We start from the raw sequence: 21066 nt of genomic DNA on the forward strand, positions 1-21066 counted from the left end.
CTCCCTAATATGTATACTATCTTTTTATCTGGAGTAATAAATAAACTATGATCTTGAAAGTGCCTGAATCAGAGCAAGCATGTCATTTGGTTTTTGTGTTCTTATTTTCTTTGCTTTATGTGAAGTTTTATTTAGTATGGCGCGGTAACATTTCAACTGCAAGGCTTGGGAAACTGTCTTAAAAGAGCCAGATAGGAAATACTTTAAACTTGGCATGCCACATATGGTGTTTGTTGCAGAAACTCAATTCTGCCAAGTGAAAGCTGTCACTGACAATACAAATAAAAGGTGGCAGAACACTAGAGAAGCAGGCAGTGTGTTTAGGTTTGCCATTCCCTTTATAATGTTGTATAGGAAAATTAAAGAATAAGTTAAGAAAATTTAATTTTGTTATTTTATGAGCATGAGTGTTTTTCCTGCATGTTGTGTATGCGTACTCCGGGAGAACCTGCCAGAGGCCAGAAGAGTGTGTCCTCTGCAAGAGCAGTGAGTACTATCGCTGAGCCATCCCTTTGGCCCCATAGGCTAACCCATTCCCCCATCTATCTTCCCTCCCTCCCTCCCTCCCTCCCTCCCTCCCTCCCTCCCTCTTTCTCTTTCTCTTTCTCTTTCTCTTTCTCTTTCTCTTTCTCTTTCTCTTTCTCTTTCTCTTTCTCTTTCTCTTTCTCTTTCTCTCTTTCCTTTTTTCTTCCTTCTTTCCTTTCCTTTTCTTCCTTTCTTCCTTTTTTCTTTCTCTTTCTTTCTCTCTCTCTGTCCCCCCTTCTTTCTTTCTTTCTTTCTTTCTTTCTTTCTTTCTTTCTTTTTCTTTCTTTCTTTCTTTCTTTCTTTCTTTCCTTCTTTCTTTCTTTCCTTTTTTCAGGGTTTCTCTGTGTAGCTCTGGCTGCCCTGGAACTCACTCTGTAGATCAGGCTGGCCTTGAACTCAAGAGATTTTCCTTTACTTCTTGAGTGCTGGGATTAAAGGGGTATGCATGCCACCAGCACTCAGCTATACTGACATTTTTTATTTGGTGAAACTTTTACTGTTTTTCTTTTGCAGGATTTTAGAAGTAAAGTAACAAGAAGAATAGATGTCTGTAACAGACTTGCTTAGGCAGTGGTACATAGGCATGGGGTGGGGGGAGGGGTCCTGGCACCTTTGTATATATTTCAGGATAGAGTTTACACTTGGCTCAGTCTGTGAGTGGCTCCAGTACCAGAAGAGAAACTTCTCCATCAGAAACCATTGCTTATATGTCTGCCTGTCTCTCTGTTTCTGTATCTCTAACTCATCTCATCTTTATCTTATCTCAATCTCTTTTCCTATCTTAGAAGATAATGTAGACCAGCAGGCCTTGAACTCACAGAGACCCCCCCCTCACCTCTGCCTCCCAAATGTTGAGATTAAAGGAGTGTTCCACCATGTCTGGCAGGAGCCTCTTCAAAGCAAGAATGATGGTTCTTTAATGGAAATCATTATTCTGTGTGCTAGGACTAGTATTTCCTTCTGTTCATGTCACAGTTAAAAGCTGTTATCCCAAGATGGCAGCAGCAATGGATTATTATAAGGCCCGTGTGGGTGTTTGTTGTATCTGAGAATGAACAGTTACTATTTTCTTTTGGCTTCATTCTGCAGTGTTTAATAGAAGAGCTTTCTGTTAAAAACAAAACAAACAAACCAACCAACCCAAATAAACCTGAACTCTGCAGTGTTATATCAGAAGCTGTGTGAAGACATTCTCTGTGCCTGCAAAGTCCTTGTGCCTCCTCATTCTTAGTCCGCAGAGCAGAGAATGATCAGCTCAGTTTCCTTTAAGTTTTGATCCCAGAGTGACTGAGTAAACAGGGATGACATCCAGTTGCAGTGCAGTTTCCCTTTCTTACTTGAGCACCAGGAGGAGAGAGAACCAGAGCAGCAGATATGCAAAAAGTTCTTCAGGCAGTTTACAGGATATGCTGGTGTAATTTATTTAAATGATAGGGATGTGAGAAATCGGCTTCATCTTTAGAGGAAGCATAAATGTTAAAGGGCCAAGAATACTACTGCTTTGAGGCAGAATTGATTAGGAACTTCTGATTTACTCCATCATTAGGCCTTTTTGTTATTTGTGAACAGGTGGGTATATGTTTTTTTTTTTTAATGACTTGTTTTTATTTTAAGTACACTGATTTAGTTACACATGTGTCTGTGTGATGATTCTGATCCCCTGGAACTGGAGTTTCTGACAGTTGTAAGCTGCCATGTTGATGCTCAGAATCAAACCCCCTGGTTCTCTGAAAGAGCAGCCAGCGCTCTTCACCACTTCTTCCATCTCAGGCCCCAGGAGGGCTTATAACTATAAGTGCCTTAATTTTCAGCACGCAAAAAAGAAGCATGGGTCTAGTGAGTGGTACTTTTCAGCCCACTAGAATCCCAGGATTTATGTCTGCCAGCATGGCCAGCCTTGCCCCAGCAGCCCAGGAAATAGGAGTCATGCATTTGTGTGAGATCTTTATGAAGTTCATTTAACTGCCAAATGTGTGGCCTCTCCTTTGTGTATTGTTAGATCTGTTGCCAGTTAAAGCACTCTGTCCTCCTCTCATCTTGTGGAATAGGACCGACAAACTAGTCCATCCCAGCCCACCCGTCCTGGACTTCCAAGACCCATCTTATAAGATTGTTGAGCCATGTATTGAGCAATACTGGCAGAGTGTTGCAAGGGTTCTTCAGGGAGCTGTGGGTGATAACATGGTTTTAATTGTGCACAGCCTCTCAGCCTAACTTGGGTGTGCATTTACACTTACAGAGTGGGTAGACACCAAGTACCGCTGAAGTGTAGTACGCTTAAAGTAAGTAAAGAGTGTCTTTTTGAGTGGCTGCATTGTATAGTTTAGCTCCTGACGGTGGATATGGAGATTCCTCTCTTACACTTGGTTATTGGAAGTAGTCTTCTGAGTACACCTTTATGTGTCTCTGATTTTTGTAGGAGAAATTCACAGAAATGGACTGCATGGAAGAATAAACCTTGAAAATAACAAATGAAGTCCAGCTGGTTTCTAAGTCTGTGCTGACTTAATTACGTCCAGCAGTAACATGGCCGTTGACCTCTGCACTCATGCAGACGGCATCATAAGTGTGGCTTTGCCTAGCTCATGTGGCAGAACTAGCAAGTCATTGTTTAGTATCTTTATTGGTGGTTTGCATTTTTGTTGCAGATTTGATTTGTTCCCCAGTCATACTTTGTAATGAGCCGCCTTATGTATTCATTCACCAGGACTTAACCCCGTGTTTCTGATATGGTTGATTTTCTCAGTCTTTAGCATTGGCATGGTGTTTTCTTTTATCTTTACTATCAGGAAGGAATAACATACAGTGCTTGAATATGGAACTAGTGGAACTGTTTCTTTTTTAACTGAATTTTATGTATATGTTTTGTTTGCCTGTGTGTCTGTGCCATGTGTTTACCTGGTACGACAGAGGCCAGAAGAGGACATCATGCCTCCTGGGACATGGGGCTACAGATGGTTGTGAGTAGCCATTGTAGGTACAGCAAATTGACCTTGGGTTTAAGATGCTCTTAATCTGAGCCATTTCTGAACCCAAAGAGTGGAAAATTTTTTTAAAAGGTATATTTATTCATTTGTGCATATGAGTACAGTGTAGCTCCCTTTAGACACACCAGAAGAGGGAATTGTATGCATTACAGATGGTTGTGAGCCACCATGTGGTTGCTGGGAGTTGAACTTGGGACCTCTGGAAGAGCAGTCAGAGTGCTCTTAACTGCTGAGCCATCTTGCCAGCCCAAGAGTGAAAATCTTAATTGTCATACTGAAGATATTTGCTTGGTGGTTAGATTATAGATTAGCTATTCTTTTTCAGGAGATATGATTAATAAATGGAAAAACCAAATACTAAAGTTCAGACTTTTCTTTCTTTCTTTCTTTCTTTCTTTTTTGTTTTCTTTTTTTTGTTTTTTGAGATAGGGTTTCTCTGTGTAGCCCTGGCTGTCCTGGAGCTCACTCTGTAGACCAGGCTGGCCTCGAACTTAGAAATCCACCTGCCTCTGCCTCCCAAGTACTGGGATTAAAGGCGTGTGCCACCACCACCTGGCTTAAGGTCAGACTTTTCTGATTGCATCTTTTTTTTTTTTTTTTTAAAGATTTATTTATTTATTACATGTAAGTACACTGTAGCTGTCTTCAGACACTCCAGACAAGGGAGTCAGATCTCGTTACGGATGGTTGTGAGCCGCCATGTGGTTGCTGGGATTTGAACTTAGAACCTTCAGAAGAGCAGTTGGTGCTCTTAGCCGCTGAGCTATCTCACAAGCCCCTCTGTTGCATCTTGCATGGTGTAACTTAAGGAGCTTTGGTTATCTATCTATCTATCTATCTATCTATCTATCTATCTATCTATCTATCTATTCATCCATCCATCCATCCATCCATCCATCCATCCATCCATCCATCCAATCTCTTAGGAACTGGGAATTGGCTCTGGAGAGTGTCCAGGGTTTGGTTTTGTGTCTAGTGGTGATGTATACTTCTATAAGGAGGCACATATTTATACTACCTTTGTGATGTTCTCTACCTGGTAATGAATTTTCATTCTGGTTTCTGGTTGTCTTCCTCTGCATTTTCCGCTTCCCATATAAAGGCTTGCCCCTATTCTCGGTTTTCTCTCCCTTTTGCGACAGGGCTGCCTTGAAACTCAGTGTGTAGCCTGGGTGTCCTCCTGCCTCAGCCCCCTGAATGCAGGAGTTACAGCTGTGAGCCTCTGTCCCCAGATAATCCTGGAGTTTATTGGGATTGTGGAGTGGTGGTATTCTAAGTCTTACCATGTCATCTTTATACCCTAGAAGGTTTATTACAAGAAGGTTATCTTCATTGCCTTCCTGCACACTTCACAGAGGAAAGGTAGGATACATTCTTAGAGCTTACTTGCCTATTTTCAAAGAAGAGTTGGTTTCCTGATACTGTCTAAAGAATCTGTGACATCAAAAGCTGGAGAGAGGGCTCAGCTGTTGAGAGTGCTTGCAGAAGACCAGAGTTTGGTTGATAGAGCACATATTGGGTGCTTGCTTAGAACCATCTGTAACTTCAGCTTTGGGGAAATCCAGTAGTTTCCATGGCTACCTGTATGTACACACACACACACACACACACACACACACACGCACATAAAAGCTAGTTTATAGCTGTGTACCTACTTGAATATAGTGCAATAGATATTTTATGTGTCCTTTTAGCCACATTATCCATATTAATATTCAAATTTCCTATCTTTGAGCAATTCTCTTCAAAGATTTTTTTTTAAGAAACATTTTCTGAGGGGAAAAAGTTTTCTGTCTGGATGGATACAGTTCTTTAACTCATGTGTGTGAATGAGAGAGAGGGAGAGGGAAAACACATAGGTGCCCGAATGCTAACCATGTGTGGAGGTCAGAGTACACCTTTCAAGAGTCGCTTCTTCCACCTTGGGTTCTGGGGATCAAAATCAGGTAAGCGGCCTATAGAGTCAAATGTTACCACCTACAGAGCCATCTCTCCAGCCTGAATCTTCAGATTTTATTACATAGTTCCAGTTATCTTTTGATGACCTCTTGGTGTGGAAAGAGAGTCTAGGTTTACTTTGTACATTCCTACCCCATACATGGAATCATCAGTGTCTCTAGCAAGCCAGGGATTCTTTTCCCATGAAATAGTACTTCAAGGCTACACTTTGTACTTACTTAGAGTACTGCTTGTACTGTGAATATTGCTTTTAGAGAAAAAAAACCATCTTGAATATGTTTTTAGGTATAAAGATGAAGTTCTGGAGATGGTGGTCACTATACACTTAGATACTCTTAATGTTACTGAACTGTACTCTTCTAACATTTTATGTATTTTACTGTTTTGACCAACAATTTTTAAAAGTACTTCATGACTTTCTGTTGCTTCTTCAGATTCACATGAAGAGCTTTGAGGTTTCTCTTTGTCTTGTGTCCATATTAACAATCTAGTTATCAAGATTAGTGGTGAGCAAATTAAAATACTATATATTCATTTGCCTTTTCTCTTTACACTCACGACATCCGACATATTTTTTTAAAATAAATATTTATTTATTATTTATTTATTACAAGTACACTGTAGCTGTCTTCAGATGCACCAGAAGAGGGCATCAGATCTCATTATGGGTGGTTGTGAGCCACCATGTGGTTGCTGGGATTTGAACTTATGACCTTTGGAAGAGCAATTGGTGCTCTTACCTGCTGAGCCATCTCACCAGCCTGACATCTGACATCCTTAGAGCAGAGTTTGTTTATTGGCAGCCATGGGATTGAACCCAAGACCTTGTGTGTGCTGGCTGGATGCTGTATGGCTGAGCTGTGCCGCAGCTTACCCAGCCTCACTTTTGGGAATGGCTACATGTGCATTGTAAGAGCAGCACTCTTGTGCCCTGACCACTACTCTTTTTTAATCTTTGGTACTCTTCAGTTGCATACACTTACTGCTCATCAGGAACTGTCCCTGTTCCTGCTTGCTCATGTCTCCTTAGAGCAGTGCTTCTCAACTTTCCTAATGCTGGGACCCTCTAATACACAGTTCCTTATAATACCTTCCCTTGCTACTTCACAAGTGATTTTGCTCCTGTTATGAATTGTAATGCAAATATCTGATATGTGACCCCTATGAAAAGGTGGTTTGTGTTAACCCACAGGTTTGAGAACCACTCTCTTAGAGCTTCCTATATTTGGTTTGTGAGAATGTGATCCCATGCTTTTGTATGCTGAGCATAGTCTGTGGCTTTTTACGTGGCAGTCGGTTTGGTTTCTGTTTTTGTTTTTTTGAGCAGCATTTGGATGTCCTTTTTGGTATAAAGCATTCTTGTCAAGCCCTGGCAGTTGAGATATCTCCCCTTGTGAATCTATTCTTGTCTGGATGCCTTCTGGATATTTCTCCCAGTGTTAACACAGGGTGTTCTGGTTCTGGCTGAAAGTAGGAAATTCTTTTAATTTGGTGCCTCAATTTTTTTCTCTCCTTAATCTCAGGCAAGTTGGTTTTTAGTATTCTACAGTCTTACCATGTATCTTTTACTCTTTATATGTTTAGGTATGTGCGTTTATATGTGTGCAGGTGTGTGAAGGACATATTGATGTAGAGTGTCTTCCTCAGCCATTCTTCACCGTGTATGTCGAAGCTAGGTCATCCACTTGAGCCCAGAGCTCGCCGGTGTGACTGCTGCAGCTGTGCTGTGGCTCTCCCTCAGGTTCTTCACTGTTTCTTTTCTGCTGGTTTCTAGACATTTTCCCATTTGTTCTCTCAGCTTCCTAAGGTTTTGGTTTATTTCTTCATTAGGAAGGAGTGTTTCTAAGTGACTCTTCTGACTTCCCCCCACCCCGAGTTGTGTATGGGTTTATTTATTTTTTTAATGTGCATGTGTGTCATTCTCAGGAACTTTCGGTGTCATTGGTCTGAAGCACACTACTTAGGTAGGTACAGGCTAGTCAGTGAGTCCCAGGGACATCCCACTCCGTTTCCATGGCTTCAGAGCTGTGGTTACAAATGTGCACCATACCTGGCTTCTTAAATGGGTTCTGAACCCACATAAGCACAAGCACTTTGGACTGTGCTCTCTTCTTTTGTTTTCCACACAGGATGTTACCGTGCAGCCTGGGCTAGCCTTGGTCTTGCAGCGATGAGCCTCCTGCCTCTGTCTCCCAAGTGCTGGCTGCCTCCTGAGTAAACATTGGACTTGTAAATATTTCTAGTTTCATGTGGTCAGTCTTGTTTGATGTCATTCTTCTCAATGTGTTGGAGCTCATTTTGAGGTTGAGAGTCCCAGATCTTTCCTTGGGCATCTTCTTCACATGTGCTTCTGCTGACTGCAGGGATTGTGTTTGCACCTTGTGCTTCTTATAACTGTACAGGATTTAAGGGACTTTAACTTCTCACTTATCAACATGAATTCTTTTTCTTCTGAGGAATCAAGATGGAGGGCATTTGCCTCTGGGTCTGACTTTATCTGAACTATCTTATTCATTGTGGGTTTTTTGTTGTCCTATTTGTTTGTTTATTTAATTTATTGTTTCTCGAGATAGAGTCTCTCTGTAGAACAGCCCTGGCTGTCCTGGAGCTAGCTCTGTAATCCAGGCTGGTCTTGAACTGCCTCTGCCTCTCTGAGTGCTGGGATTAAAGGCTGTATTTTTGTCTTTTTGAGACAGGATCTCCTGTACGGCAGGCTGCTCTGGACTCTGCGTGTTTCCCAGAATCCTGGAAACTCCTGATCCTTTGCTTCCAGTGCCTCTCACTACACCCAGTTGGTTTAAATCTCAAATGACCTCCACTTCCAGAGGCTTATATATTCTGAAGGCTTGGCCCTGGTGGGAGGTGGTGGACCTTTAGGAAGGTCACATACCCACAATGGAATTTTGGAGCCTGTCCCTTTTCTCTCTCATCTTTGCTTCCTAGATACCAGAGCCATCCTTGGCCATACATAGTATGGGCTGTCGCAGAACTTAGATGATGGACCCAAGTGACTTAAATATTTGATAAAACAAATTTACATCAGTTGTGTTTATGTCTGTTTTATTTTTCCATTCCACTTATACATTCATATTGCTGAATTTAATTTAATAAAATTAAGAGTTCTAAGCCCAGGGCTTATCGACAGTAGATTGATTCTCTGTAGCTTGTTGCATTCATATCTTAGGCCCGGAGAGGGGTGTCTGCATCCTAGCTGGTTCTTTACTGCACGTCACATGGACTGGGGAGGAAGGATCAGGAACGTTGCGGACTGGCAGTGACTGTAGCCTTTCTGGGCTAGATGATAGGTTGGATCTTACCTGGTGCCTTTATGTGAGCACATTCCTTGCCTGTTACTAACCTCTCTGACATGCTTAGACTGACCACTTGATGTGTGAGAAAGAAAGGTTATCCACCCCCCTTCAGCTTCCCCCCCCCCCCACTGTCCTGAGGCATGATGAGGATTCCAGTTGTTTCAAGTCTAGAGCTTTCTCCAAGTGAAGGGTTTCGATGCCATTTTTCAGAATCTCTACTTCCTGCTGCATGAGCCTTTTCTTATTTAGAGAGAAAGGTGTCCTGTATTGTCTTCTTTAGTTTGGTCATAGATCTTACTATTCATGTTGAAATAATTTTCAAAATTCATTAAGAGAGGCTGATTTTTTTCCATGCTGTATCATAACTAGTTTCTCTCGTTTATCTCAGAGGGAATTATACTAGTAAGCATTCTGATAAGGTAATCAGAACCTTACTTTGAGAATGTATATACTCCTTATTTAAAAAAACATTTTTTATTTCATGTGCATTGGTGTTTTACCTACATGCATATCTGTGTGATGTTGTCAGATCCTCTGTAACAGGCAGTTGAGTTTTCATGTGTGTGCTGGGAATTGAACCCAGGTCCTCTGGAAGAGCAGCCAGTGCTCTTCACCACTTGGTGTTCTCCAGCCCCAAGAATGTATATTCTTGTCTCCTTTGTAGGATTTGTTTCTTCAAGCTGCAGAGCCTCAATAACAAGATTGTTTCTTATTTCACCCTGTGAAATAGGACCCCAGAGCAAGTATGAGGCGGAAGATAGGGTTTCCTCTGAGGAAAAGAAAGCTTTCATGAACAATGAAAGGAAAAACTAGCAGACAGTTGCTTAGCAGCTAAGAGGGTCCAGTGGAAGTTAGAAACCATAGTTTATGGTGGCATTTTTCATTGTGGGTGCGGGGTGTGTCTGTAATAACAGGCATAGGTTCCAAGACTGGCCATTTGGAAGGATCCAGGCTTGGATCTGCCAGTGTCAGTATGTTTGTGTGTGTCTGTCCCTTTTGTCTGTTATGAGAGGAAGTGTGAGTGGATTGGGCTTGAAAGGGAGAAAGCGGCAGGGGCTAGGGTTGTTAAAGATGTAGTGAGAAGTGTCCAGGAATCTGTGAGAGCCAGATATTAGAGGATGCAGCCAGATGTTAGAGGTGTGCTGCTTTGATGGGGTCGGACTTATATGAGTAGGCATAGGCGAGCAGCTAGCAGGGGCTCCTTGCCTCTTTCTTACCTGTATAGGTGATATGGTAACAGCACATTAAAGAGTCTCGGTATTACTCATCGCACAACTGTGAGACAAAGCCAAGTAGTAAGCAGTGTTTATTTTTTGAAAATTATTTAAAAAATTGTTTACAGAGATGTGGATTTACATAACTTGGCAACATTTTTTAAATGTACAGGCCATTTTGTATTATTGCACTTACTCGTTAATATATAAGGCATTTTATTTTACATAAATAAAGAATAATGTATAATGTACAGGTGTGGTGCCAACTAAAGTCAACCCTACGATGCAATGCGATATGTGCGGGAGGGTGGGAATGAAACCCAACCTACTTGAGCCTTCACGGTATTGTCTTACAACTACGGTTTGTATGTTATAACACATTTTACCTCATAGCTTACTGTGAACGACTGACCACTTACAAAGAAAGAAAAAGGGGAAGAACAATACCATTAGTGTTCACTGCAGGAAGTGTAGGGATTTATTAGACTAATAAGCAATACTAGTCATGCCTTGAACACAGAACACAAATAAATAGCTTTCTATCTCAGGGTCAGAGACAGGGCTAGCTCTTGCTTCTTCCCTTACATTCCCAATTAGCTGGGAAGATCTTCTGAAAGATCCAGTCCAAATGCCTGATGACTTAAAAGTAAGCCAGAGGTCCTCCGTGTACTCTTCAGATAGGAGCTGTGGGGACACTTGGAAAGAGACCATTGCTCCCATAGGCCCTGTCTGTCCACAAAGGACATGACATGACTGTAAAGGATAGAGGCAAAAGAGAAAGGCAAGAAAGAAAAAGGAAAGGAAAAATGGTTTTCCGTGCTGACTTCAAATTATCATTCAGATAAGAAAGCAGAAACTGACCCGGAGACGTAAACAACAACCTAGCATGCACCTTGCACTGCTATCTTAGAGTATCCTACTTGTAACTGTAAGGAAGAGTAGATGCTAACCAGGCTTTCCTAGCTAACTCCTGGACTGTAGTTTCTTTGTGAGACCTGTTGAAAAAAAAAAAAAACTCGAGCCAGTAATTTTGCGCCCACCTGCAGGGCCCTCTCCGGGTCTCCTCTGCAGACAGCCAGCAGGATCGGGCTCAGACGGTGATGTACAAAGGCAATAACAGCTCAAGCACCTCACCAGTCTTAGACCCAGCTGTTAACGAGATCAGTGAAATGGTAGCATTGCGCATGCGGGATTCGCAAATGATGTTTCCACCCAAGACCCCAGGACCCAGCACTGGGTGGCACCACCTGAGGACAGGGTGGTGAACTTCATTAGTCCTTTTCCTTGAGAATGACTCACCCTGTTTTTCCATTTTCCTTGTTTGGTAAATGAAGCTGGTGAGGCTTTGGGATTTAAGAAAATGAAGGTCAGTGCAAAGGGATAAAAGAAAGGCCAGCTTGCAAGGAGGAGGGGCTCGGGAGTTCAGGGCAGCCGGAATGAGTTTCACAAGCAGCTTGAGTCAGAATGGTCTGTGGGACCCCAGTTTTGGCAAGAGAAAGAATTTGCAAGACAGGAAAAAACAAAATAGCAAGAAGTTGAGCCACCACAGAGCTCTTGTCAGGAAAGAGCGCTGGACTACAAACTCTATGCTTCTTTAGGTCTGGAGGGGAAAAGGAGAAAAATTAACAAGAAAATTTCCCCAAGAGGACACTCAGAAGCTCCTTGGTGTGGCCTGCAGAATGCCCACGTTTGCAAGCTGAGGGATTTAACTCTCACATTCCTTTACGGTGGTGGTGCAGGTGTGTGGAAACGGAAAAACACTGACAACAACTTTGCCTGCTTATGTGTTGACCAGTCTTGAATTCGACCATGTACTCAAGTTTGAAAACTAGATGCAAGGTGCTTTTCAGACTAGAACTTCCTCCACCCGAGCAGGGAAGCTCACAGCTATTTATTGCAATTCATCAGAACCATCGCTCTGTAACAGCGTTATGACTTACACTCTGAAACAGAAAACCATCAGAACTTCCTAGTTCTCATCATACATTACGTTCATTAAAAAATAGCACTTTTTAAAATTGTCATCTTTTTCACTGTTGGGTAATTCCTGAGGTCTGCCTAACAATTAGGTCATAAATTCATTTTCTTTAAGTCTCATTTTCCTTTTCAAGGTAACATACGTAGATCCCATAGCTCTGCCTTCCACTGCATGTACCTAAAAGCACTATGTCATTTACTTACAAAATTATATAAATCTACATACATATATCATTTTAGCTGGGGCATTTGTGTTATCCTCTGGTCCCTACTCACGAGGACTGAAGCTGGGAGAGGTGATGAGAGGGATGCGAAGGTGCAGCTAGGTGTTCCAGGTGAAGAGCACTCAGCTCTTGATCAGAGGCACTGAACGAAATGATTCCCTCCCAGCCCTTGTGGTCCAGGTAGGTGGTTTCCAGAGTTCGGGCTTCATGTACAATCATGGATATCTGTCTAAGCCGTTTGTTGATTTAAGAACCCATCATTTAAAGTCATTCTGATAAAGAAGTGAATCTAGGGGAGGAGATTCCTGTAAAAGTTCACGCATCCCTGTGCTTTCTAATCACTAACTGCACAGGCCCCTCTGGAACAGACTTCATGATGTTCCAGGCATCGAAGTGCAGCAGCCCGACCAAGGGCTTCCCATTGATGGCGAGGATCTCATCACCCGCTTCGATGGTTCCAGCTTGTTCTGCCGCACCACCTATCAAAACAAAGATAGAACGAACTGTTGCCACTTGCATCTTTAAAAAAAGGCAACTACAGGCTTAAATGGGAAATATTTCTCAATGATGGTCCTGTAGTCTTAGGATGGGGGACTACTTTCATTTTTAAACAGACATTCTCTATACAGGTATTTTGTATTATTTAGCCTAGAGCAGTCCCAATATAAACAAGTCCCAATCTATAATATACAAAGGGAAGTATTTATATTAAAGAACACAAATTACTTCCTGGCTACCAGACCACTGCCCTCATGGGCACATGCACGGTCCAGGGAAGAGCTTGTCGCAGGGGTCTGTTCTACCACCAGCTCATCCCCACTGGGTGAAGCTGATATCTGACTATATGAAGGAACAGATTTATGAACTGGCCAAGAAAGGTCTGACCCTCTCACATGGATGCTCCAGGAGGGCTCATGATGTTGGCCCTTGTTCTTCCTGTAGGTGTCTACTGTCTGACTGAAAAAGTAGTCACTGTTCATAAGCATCGTGAGAGACACAAAGGATAAGGATTCTAAATTTTGCTTGATTCGGCTAGAGTAGCATTTACCAACCAGCATGTTATAAAACTAAGCGGGTCCTCCCACTCAAATCTGAATCATTCGCAGTCTCTGTGATAGTGGTATAAAGCGTGTACTCAAACAGTAAAATCACTTCAAATTAAAAAACAAACCAGGATCTAACACACCAACAAACATCCAACAAGCTCATAGAAACCATGTCATCCAAAATGTCAGCTGGGTCGTGGGGACTATGGTGACAGCTTTACCGATGTGCAGAGCTTCCCACCTTTCTGAATTACAGCTTTGTGGAAGTTCTAGCACATCTATGAGCTTTCAGAAGTCAAGCTCTCCTCTTCCCTCTCTGCTATTATGTACAGACCGAAAGTGCACCGAGGACGGAAATGTTACCCACAGAAAAGAAGAAGTGAAAATAAAAACTTCTGAAGGTAGGAGAGGGAAAAATAACTTTCTTAGAAACCTCAGATCTTAAAAGGCTGAGCAGATGCATATTTCTGAAAGCCATTTTAGGTATTTGGGGCTGGCAAGATGGCTCAGTGGGTAAAGGTGGAAGACCGATTCCTGAAGTTTGTGCCCTGACTGACATTGAGCACTGCACAGACACAAGATAATAAACATGCTAAGATGCTGGAGAGAGTGCTCGGCAGTTGAGTGCTATTGCTCCTCTAGAGGACCTGGGTTCAGAACCAACTTTACTTCCCAGCACCCATATCTGGGTGGCTTATGACCACCAATAACTCAAGTTTCGGAGTTCCAACATCTGGCCTCTCTGGGCAACTGAACTTGCATGGTGTATATATGCACATACATTTTTAAAATCAAAAAAACATGTTTATATACCTGCTATTATAGTTGATTATGAAATCTGATGAAGATTTTGTAATAGCCTGTCTTGGATGCTCTTGTAAGCTACCAAGCAAGCTTCTAGTTCCCTGTGAGGGGAAGCCCCAGTCCTCCCCAGCACTGGATACCTGCTTTTGGCAGCCCACAGAGTCAGGAGGTGCTCAGGCCCTGCCCTCGTGGGCCTGTAAGCTTCAGTTCTGATTGACCATCTCTGAGCCACACACTACCACGGGCTTTGTTTCTCCTTTCCACAGAGATTTGATTTTGTTTTGTTTTCAGACATGGTCTTACTATGCAGCTCTGCCTGGCCTAGACCTCCCTGTACAAAGCCTAGGCTGGTTTCAGACTTGCCACATCCCTGCCCCTGTCTCCTGAGTGCTGGGACTGCAAGTGTGAGCCACTATGCCCAGCTGGAGATGTTTTACAACTTTGCCTAAGATGTGAGAAATGTATTGTTCACATGTATTTGGCCGAGACTGAGGACAGCTAGAAGGAAATGTGACAGGTTCAGAGAAGGACCAGGGATGGTCTTGGTTTGGGAAGGTGGGTCTTTCAGAGGTGGTCTCGTGATGAAGGCTCTATCCACTGAGGAATCCTAGAAAGCACCGGTTCGACAGCCCAGGCCAGCTTCCTCTGCTTCTTCTTGGCCCTATGGGCTCTTGGGGTGCACTAGCTGGCCGTTTTGGCCCTCTTTCCTATTTTATTTTTTTAAAGCACAGATCATATTAACATTGTGTCTGGAGTGGAGAGATGTTTCAGAGTAGCTATGTAATTACAGAAAGATCACAAGTTCAGAAACAGGATCAAAGCAGGCCAAAGAGGCAAAAGCAGCTGTATCTCTATGAGTTCCAGGCCAAGCAGGGGCTACATGGTGAGACCCTGTCTGAAAACAAACGCGTGCATGTACGCACACACACATGCACACGCGCGCACACGCACATGCACACACAATCAGTTTTAAGCTAAAAATAATCTCATGTCTTGATATCTTACTTACATCCCCTAACCACAAATGAGTTTTGGGGGGCTGGAGAGATGGCTCAGCAGTTAAGAACACTGGCTGTTCTTCCAGAGAACCCTGGAAGAACAATTCCTAGCACCCACATGTCAGCTTATAACTGTAACTCCAGCTCCAGGGGATCTAACATCCTCACACAGGCCAAACACCAATGCACATTAAACAAACAAACAAACAAATCTGACCTATTTGTGAGTTTCAGGTCAGCCATATAATTACATAGTTCCTGATTGCTTAGGCATCTGAACACTAAAGGCTTCCCCGTGGTAGGGGGAATAGCTCAGTGGATGAACACAAGGGTAAGGACCAGAGTTTGGATCTCCAGAATCCACGAGTGTGAATCACCTGTAATCCCAGCACTCTGAGGTGAAGTGATCCCAGCTGGCAAGCACCTAGAAATTCTGCCACAGAAATACAGTGGAGAGCAATCAAGGAAGACATCTGATATCAACACTGGGCCGTCACATGTGTACACACGAGAACATTCGTATACATATGCATATCATACATGCTTGTGCAAAAAAACCCAAAAATCAAAAAACAAAACCCAAAAGAAACAAAATTTTCCAGCTCAAATAATTTCCCAAGAATATAAAATGAAAATTTCAAGTTCATGAAGAAACAGTTCAACCATTTCCCTCCCCTTTCTTGCAGCCTAATATTTGAAATCACCAGACTCCAGGTTGATAGTAAGTACCCCTGCTGGGATAGCTCATGAGACGGCTCACCTGGTACCTACTTGGGCCTTGGGAGTTGTAATACATGCAAAACACAACTCAAGACCATGCAGCCGCAAAAGCGCTGCAGATTTTGGAAAACCAGTGTGGTTCTCATACAGGAGGGATGGGTTTTCATGGAGATATACTATACCTTTGTACACCCTTTTAATTACCAGTGGCCCATCTCCGGATATGGATGATTTTCCTCCATCTAGACTCAATCCCAGCCCAGCAGAGGTTTTCAGCACATCAACACACAGAGCGTCGGGAGCAGCTCCATTTCTCCCTGCAGCAAGGATGCATGTTTGTCAAGGTAAAAAAACGACAGACTGTCTGTTCAACATGCCACCTATCCAGTGCCCCTCAAGTGCACCTTGGACTCTGGTCATCCCTGAGTCTTGTCTGCTAGCAAGTGTTTCTAACCTTTGATCCCAGCATCAGGGCTGACCTTCCAGAAGGGAGCCTGGCTGTGTCCTACTAGACTCAACGCTTGCTTTCTGTACATTCCTGCAAGCGCAGAGAACGCTTTTTCTCCCAGGCTGAAGTGCCAGGAGACAAACTGCTCTTGTCAAGCCTCGCATTCTGGTAGCTCACATCGTGGTGAGGATGGAAGTCACACTCAGTGAATCAAATTCGATTTCCTGCCAACCCTGGCTACCATAGCAACAAAATGGCACCATCTGCTATTGAAAGCAAAGGCACTGACGTGCTTGGGTCATGAGAGACTGTCATAATTGATTGGGAAGCTCCCTGGCACCGGGTGGGGCTTCCTTCCTCGCTCTATGTCTTTTGTGCTTCTGAGAGGAAGCCCTGAATCCCTGGGGCATGGTTGCCTCCTTCACACTGGCATCCTTCATTGGCATCTGGCTCTCGTGTGGGGAAAGTGTTTCCATGGTGATATTGGCTCTACGGCTTGTTTGGAAAGGCCAGGCTGGGGACTGAGTAGGAATTGTACATTTGCCTTTTAGCTCCCTTAAGTCTGTACTATGGAGTTGAATGGAAAGGTGAACTTAGCTGCTTGGAAGGCAGGAAAGGGACCGTGAATGAGTGAAACTGCCCACCTAATATAGTCCTTAGGATTACAGTTGAACCAACATCACCACCAGGTCCTTACTACAGTTTAAAGCCAATCTGCATGGTCTGAAAGACATTTGCTATTATTGGCAGTGGTATAATTTTTTTAGTGGGATGTCTTACTGTTAAAAAGGGGAAAGGAGGGGCTGGAGAGATGACTCAGCAGTTAAGAGCACTGACTGCTCTTCCAGAGGTCCTGAGTTCAATTCTCAGCAACCACATGGTGGCTCACAACCATCTGTAATGGGATCTAATGGCCTCTTCTGGTGTGTCTGAAGAGAGCAACAGTGTACTCACATACATGAAATAAATAAATCTTTAAAAGAAGGGGGGGGAGAAGGAAGCATTCACAGTGGGTATCAACGTGGGCTCTCTCCTGCAATCACCTGACACCACTGCTAGACATAGTCACGTCTGCTTCGGTTGAGTAGGGGACTTTCTGGCCATCAGGGTTTTAAACAGTTTACCAGGTGCCTCCACTGCGGTTAGGCCCACAGCAGACACAAAGTGCAACTGCAGAAGGATCTCTCTCTTATGGAGAGCTCAGGCCACTGAGCAGAGGCATTCGGCCACCCTTGACTTGTCAGGACAGATGCTGAGAAGAAACAAAGGCCCTCCTGCCTTGAACTGTGGGCTACCTGTGGGAAGGGCTGCTGAAGGAGTCTGCAGGGCTCCTATGAAGGCTGTAGGGGCCTCGGCTGGAACAGAACAAGTACTTCGTGTGGATGTTGTCAGGGGAGTCCATCCTGAGCCCCTTCTAAGCTCTTGGCACATAAAGGCTACAGTCTCTATTTTCAAACACAAAACCACGCTTATCCCTTCATTTTCTTATATTCTGCTAAAACAGGAAACAGAAATCTTGATGTTTCTCAAGGACACGCCTTGTTCAGAAACCTCCTTTAACACTGAATCCCATTAAAAAGCTGTTTTATTCACTAGCCTGTTTTATCTTGCTAGTACAGCCTAGTCCTAGTACAGTCTTTATCAACCAACTGCTCCCGCCCTACTCATTATCAGAGGATAAAACTCACCAGCTCCAGGCTCCAGCAGCGAGGTCTTTCTAGGGAATGGAGCCTTCCCATTGGCTGAGGGAGGCTCCTGCCTGAAGGGGGGCCTGGTCTGATCCTTCCCTTTCTTGATAATCATGAGGGCGTGTTTGTGCAGCTCCGCCTGGTGCAGAACCTTCGTGACCTCACTGTGGGCTAAGCCAGCTAAGGAGGTGCCGTTGATGGAGAGAAGGAAGTCCCCTTGGCTCACAGTCCCTTCCTGAGAAGCCACGCCCTGAGAAAACACCCTGTGGACCTAGGACAGAAAAGAAAAAGAACAGCTTCATCCATGGCTCTGGTAACTGCAGATCTATGGTCAAGGAACTACCTCATGGCACGCTTCCTAGTCAGAAAGCTCGAGCGCTGTCAGCGTGCAGGGTGAACTACCAAGTCTCTGCAGCATATGGCCGCTCCTTTGTTACATCCACAGGGTAACAGCAAGAGAGACAGATGAACGGCCTGCCCAGTGAATGTGGCCAAGTGATTTCAAAGTGCTACTGTTTGCAAGTGTGGGCACTTGACTCTCCTTTGCAGTGCTTAAATGACCACACTGTAGGTAATTATGCTGACAAATGCATTTGCCCTATATGTCACATTGGCTGTCTAATAAAAACATTCATCTTTGACAGAGGAGATCTATGCACTGCTCCCCTCACTCTCCAATGTTCATGTGGCTAATGGGGACCAAAACTCAACCATCTCTGTTGTGTCCCCATCAAATTCCACTGCTTACTTTGGGATGCCCCGAGACTCTTGAAACACTGCGGCTTACCATGACAGGTTTTGGCTCCACATCTGCCCCTCCTGCCACACTGAATCCCAGACCCGAGCCTTCTTTTTTATTCAAGACTATGAAGTAAATATCTTCTTTATTCTAGTGAAGAGAAACAGACAATTTACTCTCTGTTCCTTGCACCCAGAGTGAGAAACTCTTAAGCTAAGTCCCCATGGAGGTACTTGACACAGACCCTTAGTAACTCTCAATTTAACCCAGAAATGTCGGAGCCCAGCTCAGCCTTCATGTATTTCTATATTTGCCCCAGGTGGGCTTATATGCAAGGTACTTTTTAAAAGATTTATTTCTTTTATTTATATGAGTACACTGTAGCCATCTTCAGACACTCCAAAGAGGACATCAGATCCCATTAGAGATGATTGTGAGTCACCATGTGGTTGCTGGGAATTGAACTCAAGACCTCTGGAAGAGCAGCCAGTGGTCTTAACCATTGAGCCATCTCTCCAGTTCATGCACAAGGCTAATGATCCACCCAGCAGTTGCAATTCCCGGGAAAAGTGAACTCCGATGAGGACAGAGGCGGCATCTTTCCTGGGTTCCACGTTTTCAAGCCATCTGAGGAAAAACGCTGCCTTTTTGGATCTGACCACAGTACACGCCTCTGCCACGTAGGGAGCTCTTTATGCCATACTTCTCTAAGTCTATAATTGTATATATTATTATCTTGAGACAGGGTCCATGTAGCCCAGGCTGGCCTCAAACTTGCTATGTTCCCAAGTTTAGTGATGATCATTTACTTTTGACCTTTTTTGAAAATCAGAAATAGATTTTCTTAGTATAGTATATTCTGATTATGGTATGATCTTGTTTCCATCTTCCAAGGACTAAGATTACAGAGCATGCTATCATGCTTGGGTTCATGCAGACCTGGGGTTTGAATCCAGAGCTTTGTGCATGCTAGGCAGGCATTCTATCAATTGAGCTAAAGTCCCTATGTCCACAGTTATTAGCAAACCGGGGTTTCTACAACAGAAAGATAAGAGTGAAGAGGCAGGGTAAGGCGTCATGCTACAACTGTGTTTAGTACACCGTGTTTCCACATTTGGGTTCCTGAGTTATCTGCAGGTACAGTTGATTAGCTGGCAGTCATCAAATAAAGTGGGTGAAACTGTCAACCATACGAGACTAGAACATTCTTAGGAGTGTTCTAGAACATTCTTAGTGTTCTAGGGTTACATAACATTAGACTGTCTTGCTTCAAGCATCAGTCAAGAGGATATCTTGAAATAGAAGATTAGGGGGCTGGAGAGATGGCTCTGCGATTTAGAGCACTGACTGCTCTTCCTAGGTCTTGAGTTCAATTCCCAGCGACCACGCGGTGGCTCAACAACCATTTGTAATGGGATGTGATGCCCTCACATACATTAAATAAATAAAACAAATATTTAAAAATAAAAGAAATAGAAGATTAAACACAACTTGTGAAGTAGTCCAGAATCTGACATCACCCCCATTTTAGACACGATTCAGCAACATTTTAAAGTTCAGCATTGCTTGCTTTTTCATGAAGTACCCATCAATGGCTTCAAGATGATCAGAAGCATACTGTTACTGGAGAAAGCTAATGATAACCTTTGAGGACTGATTTGTTGAGAGAAAAGGAGCTTAAAACCACCTGTGGGGTCAGCCGATCAGGAAACCTGATGGAGGAGCGTTTCGTTCTAGTAAGTCATGGAGACTTGGGCACCTTCAGTCATCCCGACGAGTGCACAGAGAGGAGATGCTGAGCACTAGGCTCCCTAAACAAGCACAGGAGCTCGTGGCTTAGTGAATGGTTTTTGCACAACTTTTGGAAGGTAGAGGCTGAGAAGTGAGTACTTCCTAGACCAGTGACAGTATAACTTAAAATGGGCATACTGTCGTCAAAAATGCCATTTATTTAAATTAATTTCTTTGAGGGAGTGGGGGGCATTTGAGGATGAGGTCTGATTTTGCCTGAGAAATTTGGTACAGCATTGGGATGCCTGATGGACAGGGCACTCCCTCCAAAGCTTGGGCGTGTGGTAGTCAGAAAAGTAGGCTGGATTTTGGCCTCTTTCATCTTTCAGAGTACACCAGAAGGCCACAGGATATTGGTCTGTGGTGTTCTGGTTAAAGCACACCACACTCTGGGGAAAGCAGAGAAACTTGGCATAAAGATAGCAGGGTCGGGCTAGCTTTGCACTCCCTGCTTTCTCAAATCTACTGAAAACAAAAGACAGGAAAAACAACCCGAGTTCTAACACAAGCAGGAATGGTCCCTGACGTCAAACTGTACACTTGTTTAGGGTCTCAATCTAATAGCAGGTCTGGCATTTTGTCTACACTCCAGTTCTGAGAATGCATATCTTATGTATGTGTCTGGTTGAGGCTTT

At 43.5% G+C, this 21066-nt stretch overlaps 1 protein-coding gene across 10 annotated transcripts in view; it reads right to left on the reverse strand.

Moving 5' to 3' along the window:
• Nucleotides 1–10070: 10070 nt before the first annotated feature.
• The window catches only part of Pdzd2 (PDZ domain containing 2), a 386879-nt gene continuing 375883 nt past the window's right edge, over nucleotides 10071–21066 (reverse strand). For all 10 annotated transcript variants that reach the window (XM_031360288.1, XM_031360287.1, XM_031360296.1 and 7 more), the window contains 4 exons: nucleotides 18689–18790; nucleotides 17902–18172; nucleotides 15948–16082; nucleotides 10071–12676 (listed from right to left, as the gene is read on the reverse strand). In XM_031360288.1, the coding sequence (XP_031216148.1) occupies nucleotides 12513–12676; nucleotides 15948–16082; nucleotides 17902–18172; nucleotides 18689–18790 (672 nt within the window). In that variant the 3' untranslated portion in view covers nucleotides 10071–12512. The remainder of the gene's footprint in view (nucleotides 12677–15947; nucleotides 16083–17901; nucleotides 18173–18688; nucleotides 18791–21066) is intronic.

Source organism: Mastomys coucha, unplaced genomic scaffold (assembly GCF_008632895.1).
Source record: "Mastomys coucha isolate ucsf_1 unplaced genomic scaffold, UCSF_Mcou_1 pScaffold8, whole genome shotgun sequence".
Taxonomy (NCBI): Eukaryota; Metazoa; Chordata; class Mammalia; order Rodentia; family Muridae; genus Mastomys; species Mastomys coucha.